The 12,613-nt window shown below is 41.7% G+C and overlaps 1 protein-coding gene across 2 annotated transcripts in view; it reads right to left on the bottom strand.

Moving 5' to 3' along the window:
* Positions 1–294: 294 nt before the first annotated feature.
* SH3RF3 (SH3 domain containing ring finger 3) overlaps positions 295–12,613 on the bottom strand; it is a 437,353-nt gene continuing 425,034 nt past the window's right edge. For both annotated transcript variants that reach the window (XM_075852650.1, XM_075852652.1), the window contains 2 exons: positions 9,838–10,166; positions 295–1,234 (listed from right to left, as the gene is read on the bottom strand). In XM_075852650.1, coding sequence (XP_075708765.1) covers positions 1,066–1,234; positions 9,838–10,166 — 498 coding nt within the window. In that variant the 3' untranslated portion in view covers positions 295–1,065. The remainder of the gene's footprint in view (positions 1,235–9,837; positions 10,167–12,613) is intronic.

Genomic DNA, 12,613 nt, shown 5'->3' on the forward strand with positions numbered 1-12,613 from the left:
ATTGCCATTTCACACATAATTTATAACCGCAAATTTGACCGCAAAGTTTACAGATCATTTCCCTTATCAGTGTTAAAGAGGTTGTATGCGATTCGAAAAACACGGCTGCTTCCAGAAACAGCGCCACTCTTGTCCATAGGATGCGTCTGGTATTACAGGAAACTCAGCCTCATTCACTAGAATATGGCCGAGCTGCAATTCCAGACACAGCGTATGGCCTTTTTTCTAGAATAAAACAGCCATGTTTTTCTAAGATCATACAACCCATATAAATGTTGTGTCAAACATTTGCCATTTTAAAAAATGTTCGAACTTCCCCTTTCCTGCTATTGTGCTTTGTCTTATTGAGCTGGTTCTCATTGTCAGTTAAAATCAAACTGAAAGACAAGTAAAATGATTCAGCAAAATTCAATGCATAATAAAAAATGTAAACATAATACTGTAACAATCCTACTCATACGTCATGTTAAGTATGTAAAAGAAAGACCAACATTCAATGGTTTACTAAATATTTTTCTAAATTTTTACATAATTTCTTTAAAACAATGGCAAGTTTATTGTGCAGGTATTACTGTAGCAGAATATATAATAATCCACTACATCAAGTGTACAGTTAAATGTGCAAAGCCCATTGGCCAATTCCTATCATTTATCCCTCTTGCATAGGCAAGTAATAAGAACACTGCAGTGTATACAAATAAATTAGCGTAGAATAAAAGATTCATTTTAATTTCATTTATAATGTATACTGTACATCACAATTAGCAAACATGGTCAAAATGTGCATCTTCTCAGTTCATGGTTCCAAGCAGAAGGCACTACTCCAACATACCACTGGATCTTCCAGTCAGCCATTTCTCAGTGATGGACAATTAGGTCATAGGCTGAAGGTCCAAGGGTATCTTTGGAAGTCAAAATGGCAACTGATATAATTTTGGCATCCGTTTACTTTGATGTTTTGTGCTTATTATGTGTCATGTATGTTTTCAAACACCATGTTTCCACAAAAACATATGGTACTTTGTCGGATGCTCCTTCATTATATAGAAATGCTGAGTAACATAATTAGAAACTTTCCACAAAGCTTCCAGGAAAAAGCCCTGTCCTCCCATTCCTTTGTAATGTGCCCTTATACCAACCATCTTCTCGCTTCTTGTGAACAAACACAATGTCACCTTCCTTCAGTTCAATTTCTGCTTCACTCTGTGGTGGATAGGGAACGACAACTCGATATCTGAAATTCAGAACATTATAGTGATTACAACTTCAAAGAATATTAACAAATATTTGAGCAAAAAATATTTGCATTATGAGTCTCAGGTAGTAAAATACAACAGTTGCATTGGTTTGTTAAAGTTGGTCAAAAAGGATAACATGACTATGCTCCCAGATCACCATGTGTACTGACTGCACGAAGTCTCGTAAAACCTGGTCTAAACATCTAGTTTAGGATTTAATCAAAGCCATCTCCTTATCCTCCGCAGGTAAGCCTCCATGGTGTTCCACAGTAAGGGCATGACCAGACGTGGCATATTTCTTCCGCCACTGTCCGCATCAATGCCGCATATAATCTGCGTTGCAGATTCTGTTGCGGCTATGCCTAAAATGGGCATTAAATTGATGCGGACTAGCCGTTGCGTATTGAGGTGAAAGTACTTCCCTTCTCTCTATCAGTGCAGGATAGAGAGAAGGGACAGCCCTTTCCGTAGTAAAAGTAAAAGAAATTCATGCTTACCAGGCCGTTGTCTTGGTGACGCGTCCCTCTCTTGACATCCAGCCCGACCTCTCTGGATGACGCGGCAGTCCATGTGACCGCTGCAGCCTGTGATTGGCTGCAGCCGTCACCTGGACTGAAACGTCATCCCGGGAGGCCGGACTGGAGGAAGAAGCAGGGAGTTCTCGGTAAGTAGGAACTTCTATTTTTTTTACAGGTTGATGTATATTGTGATCGGAAGTCACTGTCCACGGTGCTGAAACAGTTACTGCCGATCGTTTAACTCTTTCAGCACACTGGACTGTGACTATTTACTGACGTCGCATAGCAACGCTCCCGTAATTACGGGTGCACACACGTAGTCACCCATAATTACGGGAGCCCCATTGACTTCTATGGGCCTGACCGTGCCGTAATAACGGCCCGTGATTACGGGCGTTTTTATGTTAGTGTGCATGGGGCCTCAGTCTGGCTGTAGACCTAGAAATAGATAGGTCCAGCCAGAATGAAGAAACGTCATGTTCGTAAAACAAATACGCTACGCAGCACACATAACATCTGCGGACTTCATAGCGGAATTTTGACTCTCCATTGAAGTCAATGGAGAAATTCCGCAATAAGTCCGCTACACGTCCACAACAACCAGTGTATGCTGCGGACACCAAATTCCGCACCGCAGCCTATGGTCCGCAGCGGAGTTTTCCCGCAACGTGTAAACGAACCTCACTAAAAAGCTGTGGAAGGCAATGGAGAAACATGTACGCTGCGGATTTCCGCAGCGGACTGTCCGCAGCGGAATTCCAGAGCAATTCCGCCACGTCTGGTCATGCCATGTAGCCATCTTTATCTTGAACCTGATAACTTGCTGCAGCATGATATCACACAACAAAAGCCACTGAAAAGTAATTGAAAAAGTAAAGATAAAGAATCTTGCCACTGTGTATTTAATGCGTTAAAAGTCAAGATAAAAACGGCTACATCTATGTTCACACGCTGTGTTTTCAGGCGTATTTCGGGGTACAAACTCCCCAAAATACACCTGAAAGAACGGTAGCTGAACACCTACAAACATCCGCCCATTGATATCAATTGGAAAAATGGCGTTTCGTTCAGAAGGGGAATTTTTTTTTACACCGCTGTGTTAAAAAACGGCGTGAAAAAAAACAAGTGCCTCAAAAAGAAGGAGCGCGTCACTTCTTGAGCTGTTTTTGGAGCTGTTTTTCATTGTATCAATGGAAAAACGACTCCAAAAAACGCCTCAAAAAACGTTTTCAGCTTCAAAAACGGCTGAAAATTAGAAGCTGTTTTCTCTGAAAACTGCTCTGTAATTTTCAGCCGTATTTGACTCAGCGTGTGAACATACCCTAAATCGTACCTAACTTTTTAGGTGACTTTTCAGAATAGGCTGTTATACAGTTAGGTCCAGAATTATTTGGACAGTGACACAAGTTTTGGCATTTTAGCTGTTTACCAGAACATATTGAATATACAATTATATAATCAATATGGGCTTAAAGTGCAAACTCTCAGCTTTAATTTGAGGGTATTCACATCCTAATTTGAGGAAGGGCTTAGGAATTACAGCTCTTTAATATGTAGCTGCCTCTTTTTCAAGGGACCAAAAGGTAATTGGAATATTATCCCAAAAGCTATTTAATGGTCTGCTATTCACTCATTAATCCATCATCAATTAAGGAGGTAAAAGTTCTGTAGTTGATTCCAGGTGTGACATTTGCATTTGGAAGCTGTTGCTGTGAACCCACAACATGAGGTCAAAAGAGCACTCAATGCAAGTGAAACAGACCATCGTTAGGCCGAATTCACACGAGCGTGTGCGTTTTGCACGCGCAAAAAACGCGGCGTTTTGCGCGCGCAAAAGGCACTTAACAGCTCTGTATGCCATCAGCATATGGTGCGCGGCTGCGTGATTTTCGCGCAGCCGCCATCATTATGACACTCTGTTTGTATGTTTGTAAACAGAAAAGCACGTGGTGCTTTTCTGTTTTCATTCATACTTTTCACTGCTGTTGCGCGAATCACGCACGTCCCACGGAAGTGCTTCCATGTGCCATGCGTGATTTTCACGCACCCATTGACTTCAATGGGTGCGTGATGCGCAAAATACGCACAAAGAATGCACATTTCGTGAGTTTTACGCAGCCCAAAAATCACGGACTGTCTGCATGGCCCCATAGACTAATATAGGTCCGTGCGAGACGCATAAAAATCACGCGCGTTGCACGGACGTATATCACGTTCGTCTGAGTAAGACCTTAGGCTGGAAAAAAAATTAAGAAATCCATCAGAGAGATAGCAGAAATGTTAGGAGTGGCCAAACCAATAGTTTGGCACATTCTTGAAAAAAAAGAGCGCGCTGGTGATCTCGTGAACTCCAAAAGGCCTGGACGTCCACGGAAGACAACAGTGGTGGAAGAGCGCATAATCCTTTCCATGGTGAAGGAAAATCCCTTCACAACATCTACCCATGTGAAGAACACTCTCCTGGAAGTAGGTGTATCAGTATCTAAGTCTACCATAAAGAGAAGACTTCATGAGAGCAAATACAGAGGGTTCACCACAAGGTGCAAACCATTAATCAGCCTCAAAAATAGAAAGGCCAGAATAGAATTTGCCAAACAACATCTAAAAAAGCCAGCCCAGTTCCGGAACAGCATTCTTTGGACAGATGAAACCAAGACCAACTTGTACCAGAATGATGGGAGATAGAAAGTATGTAGAAGGCTTGGAACGGCTCATGATCCAAAGCACACCACGTACTTTGTAAAACATGGTGGAGGCAGTCTGATGGCATGGGCATGCATGGCTGCCAAAGGCACTGGGTCATTGGTGTTTATTGACCATGTGAATGAAGACAGAAGCAGCCGGATGAATTCTGAAGTGTTCAGGGATATACTTTCTGCTCAGATTCAACCAAATGCAGTAAGGTTGATTGGACGTCGCTTCACAATACAGATGGACAATGACCCAAAACATACTGCGAAAGCAACCCAGGAGTTTTTTTAAGGCAAAGAAGTGGAATATTCTGCAATGGCCAAGTCAATCACCAGATCTCAACCTATCGAGCATGCATTTCACTTGCTTAAGACAAAACTTAAGGCAGAAAGACCCACAAACAAGCAACAACTGAAGACAGCTGCAGTAAAGGCCTGGCAAAGCATCACAAAGGAGGAAACCCAACGTTTGGTGATGTCCATGGCTTCCAGACTTCAGGCAGTCATTGCCTGCAAAGGATTCTCTACAAAGTATTAAAAAAACACATTTTACTTATGGTAATGTTAATTTGTCCAATTACTTTTGAGCCCCTGAAATGAGGAGACTGTGTACAAAAATGGTTGCAATTCCTAAACGTTTCACAGGATATTTTTGTTCAACCTGAAAGTCTACACTTCAATTGCATCTCAGTCGTTTTACTGCAAATCCAATGTGGTGGCATGCAGAGCCAAATCATGAAGATTGTGTCACTGTCCAAATAATTCTGGACATAACTGTATGTATATGAGAAATAACGCTATTTCATTATATGACTTGTATTCTGCATTTTTTTTTAGCAGCTCTGCAGGCTCTAGGAGGAAATGAGCCTAATAAGTGGAGAAAGAGACATTTTTTATTAATAAGATATATTACAAAGTTTCTTATATTCGCTTGTACTATAGATTTATGCAAAGTTTGTTCCAAGTGTGGTGTCTATTAGGCATTAGAATGTTATAGCTCTCTGTACAAAAATGCTCACCCCTAGTGAGTATGTAGAGTGTATAGAGTCGTAACTGACCTATCCGCACCCTTTAGATGACTTGTAAGGAGTCGTAACGCCGCAGGTGGTGCTCAAGACAGCAACACCAGAAGGCGCTATCACATGGGTCTAGCACGCATCAACACTGACAGAAAACTAAAGGCACAAGTAACCCACCACTGGATGAGCCGAACCGAACACAGAGGGCAGTAGATGATGGAGACAATGCACAAATGGAGTGGATGGCACATGAATAGCATGCAAGCAGATAACAGACGAATAGACAGTGGACAAGAGTTTACAGCACTCAGTGACCCTATCTGAATGCTATCCTACAGCAGGGCAATACTACAGTTTGGCAGCACAGGAGTCTTGAGTTAGATACGTGTTTTTTTTAAGTGCTATATAAGAAGGTTGATATTGCTTAAGGTAATAAAAGATAGTGTATTTCTTATTACTGCTTGTAGTTTTTCAAAGCTCAACCGTTGGGAGCTCAGTTTCTGACACAAGCCTCCTGACGAAGCCGGTCTATCGGGCGAAACGCGCGTCGAGGCGTCTGTTCACCCATCCAGCTCTTCTGATCCTTCACGCTCCCCAACATGTCTCAGGGTATGTGTACGTGCTTTTTCAGCCTGTACAAATCCTTGGGCTATTTTTTTTAGCTGTGGCAGCTATACCTTTCTTGGCTATCTGAGCCGTAATACCATTTATACACGTCAGTAGCTGCACCCTTCATTTGTGTTGGCTTTGTACGCATTATCATATGCATATTTATCTAGCTGCACCTTTTACGAATTTTTATATATTGTGCTGGCTCTGTCTGTATTATCATATGTATACTGCTTTCCTACGTATTATTATATACTGTGTAGGCTCTGATATTGTATAGGCTATGACTGTACTTCTGTATATTGTTATTTCCAGCTGGTAGCACTGTGCTATATGTGGGATTCATGCCACACACCCCTGGGCTTGTGTACTGTTCATTATTATTTGAGCGTGTTTGAGGTCATTAGTGGACGGTTGTTTCTGTCAGTCATGGTCTTGTACATCTGACCCTGTTGTTTATGTCTCCGTGTATGCTGTATCATTTCTCTTTTCCTATTATTGTGCTATTTGTCATTATATTGAATAAAGATAATTTTTTGTACTTTTTACACTGAGTACATTATTTATTTTAGGGATATGTCCCAATTGGTTCGTTTCTAGGTTTAACAAGCTACCTCCTGTCAGCCATGAGGGGCTACTGTCTCCCTGTTAAATATTTGTGTTTGTATTTAAAACATCTTCTCTGCCCCCTCCCTCTGTCAGGTCACTGTGGCAGCCAATCACTGTAAGGGTCCTATTACACGGCCCGATATGGACCATAAAAACCAGCGCCAAACGACGAGACAGCTCGTTGATCGGCGCTAGTTTCGCAAGGAGCAATGATCGTTTATGTATGGGGATGAGCGATCGTTACTTTGAGCCATATAATAGGGCCTTAAGACAAAACTCCCCCTCCCTTACAACTCAATATGCAGAGAAGTGCCTTATCGAACATATAAGCCTTTAATATGAATTCAAGCATTCCAAACACATATTGAATAGTATCAAGACAGGAATTGATAGCTTCCCAGTGAAAGACCTGGCAGCTTGGCATGCTGAAAAATTTAGTAAAATCATCGAGGACGGTAGTAACTGATGGCTGGACATTTAGATTCCTCTCTCTGCATAAGTAAATTTAGCGTGCAAAGTATCATACAAATGGATTATATAAAGTATCATAGGTCCTATGACACATACTCAATGTTTTTCATTCAGATAACTGGCAAGGTGCTGTAAATATCTTATATTTTACATTTATGTTCATACAGTTATCTCCCAGGAATGCCAGCTATATTATCTTAAATGATACACTTGTAGATGCTAGTTATTTCTGCCCTAAGTGATGTCACAAATGAACGACACTTGAACAACATTTAAATATTTATATATGAAAAAAAGACTAAAAAATGTTGGGTGACCGCTTGACAGTAAAAAGCAGTCCTGTGGGTGCTAATATGGCTGAAATGGTAGCTGGAGAGCCTAGAATACATGGTTTCAAACTTACAGAGGCACCGAACCTATGTACACATTTAATATTTTATAAAATACGCTGTTTTTACATTTTACAAAGAAGATGTAAAAATGTAATTCTATTTTCCTGTATGTTTTAGATAGCACGACTTAAAGATGACATTTTGTGGGCTGCATATGACTTGGAGGCTTTGTTAATTAAAGAGTATTTCTATTTCTCAGAATTGCAGTTGTCTAGGAGCCCTTTTAGACACCTCCACAAGCCCTTGCTTTCCAGATGTCAGCTTCTGGCAGCAAAAAGTAAAATTAGTTCAAGAAAATCATTGTGTGCGGTAGATGAGTTTATTAGTTTAGGTAGGAAGTGTCATCGTGCTATGAATACATATGAAGGAACCAGTTAACGTGAATTTGCTTAGATGATTTTAGGACCTGGCGCTATCTATCCAAGTGAATGAACGGAGTAATCACTCTGCAATGACAGCATAAAATCGCATCAATGGCCAGTTTCACAAAAGACCTAAATCACATTTCAACATACTAATTTTAACTCAAAAAAGATTCTACATGTTTCTTGGGAATTCATTTCTTTAATTTATGTAAATTCATTTTGAGCCTTTAGAATTTATTTTTCTATGCTCAAAGGAAAATGTCCTTGACCCCTGCAGAGATTTTACTGTGAAAAACTGAAGATTTAGATGTACTACAGATTTTCTCTGTCAGGCTCCAGTTAAAAAATATTGCGCCCATGCACGCACACACATATCTCTCTCTCTCTCTCTTTCTCTTTCTCTCTCTCTAAGGCTGGGTTCACACGTGGCGGAATTTCACTTAAATTCCGCTGCGGACACTCCGCAGCGTTAATCCGCAGCGGAGCCGTTTGTCCATTGACTTACACTTTAATTTAGCAGTGTTCGTTTAGACGAGGCGTAAAATTCCGCTGCGGAGCATAGGCTGCGGAGCGGAATTTGGTGTCCGCAGCATGCTCTGTCTGTTGCGGAGCAGTGGCGGACTCATGGCGGAATTTATCCATTGACTTCAATGGAGATTCTAATTTCCGCAATGAAGTCCGCAGCTGTCATGCACATGTTATGTGTGCTGCGGATGCGTCTTGCTTTTTTAACTTGACATTTCTTCATTCTGGCTGGACCTATGTATTTCTAGGTCTACAGCCAGACTGAGGAAGTCAATGGGGCTCCTGTAATGACGGGAGCGTTGCTAGGAGACGTCTGTAAATAGTCACTGTCCAGGGTGCTGAAAGAGTTAAGCGATCGGCAGTAACTGTTTCTGCACCCGGGACAGTGACTACCGATCCCAATATACAGCAACCTGTCAAAAAATAGAAGTTCATACTTACCGAGAACTCCCTGCTTCTGTCTCCAGTCCGGCCTCCCAGGATGACGTTTCAGTGTAAGTGACGGCTGCAGCCAATCACAGGCCAAGCACAGGCTGCAGCGGTCACATGGACTGGCGCGTCATCCAGGGAGGTCGGGCTGGATGCCGAAAGAGGGACGCGTCACCAAGACAACGGGCGGTAAGTATGAATTTCTTTGACTTTCACAAGGGAAAGTGCTGTCCCTTCTCTCTATCCTGCACTGATAGGGAGAAGGGAAGTACTTTTCCCGCAGTCCGCAGCAGCTAGTCCGCATCAATTTACTGCACATTTTGTGCAGATCCGCAGCAGAATCTGCAACGCAGATTCTGTGCGGCATTGATGCGGACAGTTGCGGACGAAATCCGCCACGTGTGGTCATGCCCTAAGAGAGAGAGAGAGAGAGAGAGATCTCTCTCTCTCTCTCTCTCTCTCTCTCTCTCTCTCTCTATATATATATATATATATATATACGCTTGTGTGAATCAAGCCTTACTAAAATGCTTTACTAATAGGCCATGTTCAGATGTGGCAGAATTTTTCCGCTTCAAATGTTGGTGCAAACTTGGGGCAATTATGCAACAAATTTGCAGCAACATTTTATATTTGACAGGTAATTCAGATGTTGCAGATATCACAGCGGACTTGCCACAGATTTCAGTTTTTGCATTGTAAAGGCTCAAATCCGCAGTGAAATTCCGCTTCTCCTCCGCAACATAATGAGCATGCTGCGGACTGAAAATTCTGCACCGCAGCCTAAATTCCGCAGTTATTTTCCGCAACGTCTGAACTAATTTTTCTAAAAATATATAGAAACAAATGTAAAAAAAGCGGCTGCTGCAGAATTCCACTGCGGACTATCCGCAGCGGAATTTAACAGCAATTCCGCCACGTCTGAATGTGCCCATATTTTTAACAATCATTCTTTTACACAAATTTTCTTACCTTTCTCGGGACAGTGATTTGGGTTCTGGACGTACAGCTACCATTGTAGGCTGTCTTACTGGAGATGGAATTGAAAAATTCAGATCTAGAGAGCCAGTTTTTCTGTGTAACGGATGCATACCCATTGCTCCTTGCATTTCACTTTCAATGGGACATGAACCTGCTCTTCCATGGTTGGTCATTGAGAATTCAAGTCCCACAGCACCTTGTATTATTCCTTCCACCATAGCCTGGGGATCGTGTGTTGGTGAGATGGATGGAGGAGAACGGGACTTCTTTTTTGCAGAGGCTCCAGCCAGAAGTTTAAGCAATCCACCCTTTTTTTCTCTCTGGAAGATAACACATTGTATTCATGAATCATACATACAACAAGTGTGTGTGTCTGTGTGTGTGTGTGTGTGTGCGTGCGTGGGTGCGTGTGTGTATATATATATATATATATATATATATATATACATATATGAAAATAAATAAACATTGCCGATGCAAAACTAAAACCTTTGCTATTACTATTTAGATACATCATCCTATCACTTCAAAACCAAATGTCTGGAATTAACATTGCTAAACTACATAGTAGTAGTAAAGTAGTTTCACTAAAGAAGGTGAACAAGTAGGAAACAACTGTAGGACACATAAATGTTAGCTTAACAGCCCCACATGTGAAATGTAGATAGGTATGATATGTACTATAATTCATAAAATATTATTATCTGAGTATTGAAATAGAACATCCTAACCATTTTAGATATGTATTTATCATTGGTGAATAAGGCTATGTTCACACTAGTCTTATGACTTATGTTTATAAAAGAAGGCATGGCGCTCCCCTGATGGATCGATAATCCAAATGATGACTAGCGTTCTTTATTGATTTTTAATGGGGTTCATAAGGGTTTTGTAATTTTTGACGGCAAGAATAGCATTGCATCTTGCGCAATTCTTGGAGTCAAAAGTGATTAAAACCCATCGAGAGAAGCTCTAATGCTGTGGGGGAAAAACGCAGCGAAAAACGCAGCGAAAATTGGCGTGCAGGCAGAGGAAAATCTGCCTCAAAATTACAAACGGAATATTGAGACAGATTTTCCTCCTGCAAAAAACTCTGTGTGAACCCAGCCTTACAGTCACATTTTACGCACAGAATTCTGTCATCTCTCTGTTCAGTGAGCAGATAACACAGACATTTGTACACACAGCACAGTAAATCTATGCAGGTCCTGATCTGCAAGGACCTTCTAGCCACGCCCCCTCCTATGTACAGAGCCGCAAGAAGAGCAGATTCAACACCATTAACCCCTGCCTCTCCACATCTCTGATGTCTGGTGAGTTCAGGGGAGGGTGAGAGCACTATTGCTGGCAATATCTTGTATTTCTGTGTCTGACATTGTTATGGGTCACTGTGGCTGGCATTGTATTGGGGCACTGTGGTACCCAATTGTCTCAATGTTACCCAGGAAATGTACAGTTAAAGGCAAAATCTTTTTTTTCTCCTCATTTATGCTACAATTAATGGGTGAATCTTATGGTCCAGTGCGTCCCATAGTCAGAAAAATATGAGATATACAGTGAAGGAAATAAGTATTTGATCCCTTGCTGATTTTGTAAGTTTGCCCACTGTCAAAGTCATGAACAGTCTAGAATTTTTAGGCTAGGTTAATTTTACCAGTGAGAGATAGATTATATAAAAAAAAAAAAGAAAATCACATAGTCAAAATTACATATATTTATTTGCATTGTGCACAGAGAAATAAGTATTTGATCCCCTACCAACCATTAAGAGTTCAGCCTCCTCCAGACCAGTTACACGCTCCAAATCAACTTGGTGCCTGCATTACATCTTACATGGTCACCTGTATAAAAGACCCCTGTCCACAGACTCAATGAATCAGTCTGACTCTAACCTCTACAACATGGGCAAGACCAAAAAGCTTTCTAAGGATGTCAGGGACAAGATCATAGGACTGCACAAGGCTGGAATGGGCTACAAAACCATAAGTAAGACGCTGGGTGAGAAGGAGACAACTGTTGGTGCAATAGTAAGAAAATGGAAGACATACAAAATGACTGTCAATCGACATCGATCTGGGGCTCCATACAAAATCCCACCTCGTGGGGTATCCTTGATCCTGAGGAAGGTGAGAGCTCAGCCGAAAACTACACGGGGGGAACTTGTTAATGATCTCAAGGCAGCTGGGCCCACAGTCACCAAGAAAACCATTGGTAACACATTACGCCGTAATGGATTAAAATCCTGCAGTGCCCGCAAGGTCCCCCTGCTCAAGAAGGCACATGTACAGGCCCATCTGAAGTTTGCAAATGAACATCTGGATGATTCTGAGAGTGATTGGGAGAAGGTGCTGTGGTCAGATGAGACTAAAATTTAGCTCTTTGGCATTAACTCAACTCGCCGTGTTTGGAGGAAGAGAAATGCTGCCTATGACCCAAAGAACACCATCCCCACTGTCAAGCATGGAGGTGGAAACATTATGTTTTGTGGGTGTTTCTCTGCTAAGGGCACAGGACTACTTCACCGCATCAATGGGAGAATGGATGGAGCCATGTACCGTCAAATCCTGAGTGACAACCTCCTTCCCTCCACCAGAACATTAAAAATGGCTCGTGGCTGGGTCTTCCAGCACGACAATGACCTAAAACATACAGCCAAGGCAACAAAGGAGTGGCTCAAAAAGAAGCACATTAAGGTCATGGAGTGGCCTAGCCAGTCTCCAGACCTTAATCCCATCGAAAACTTATGGAGGGAGCTGAAGATCCGAGT

The sequence above is a fragment of the Rhinoderma darwinii genome, chromosome 2 (assembly GCF_050947455.1).
Source record: "Rhinoderma darwinii isolate aRhiDar2 chromosome 2, aRhiDar2.hap1, whole genome shotgun sequence".
Classification (NCBI taxonomy): Eukaryota; Metazoa; Chordata; class Amphibia; order Anura; family Rhinodermatidae; genus Rhinoderma; species Rhinoderma darwinii.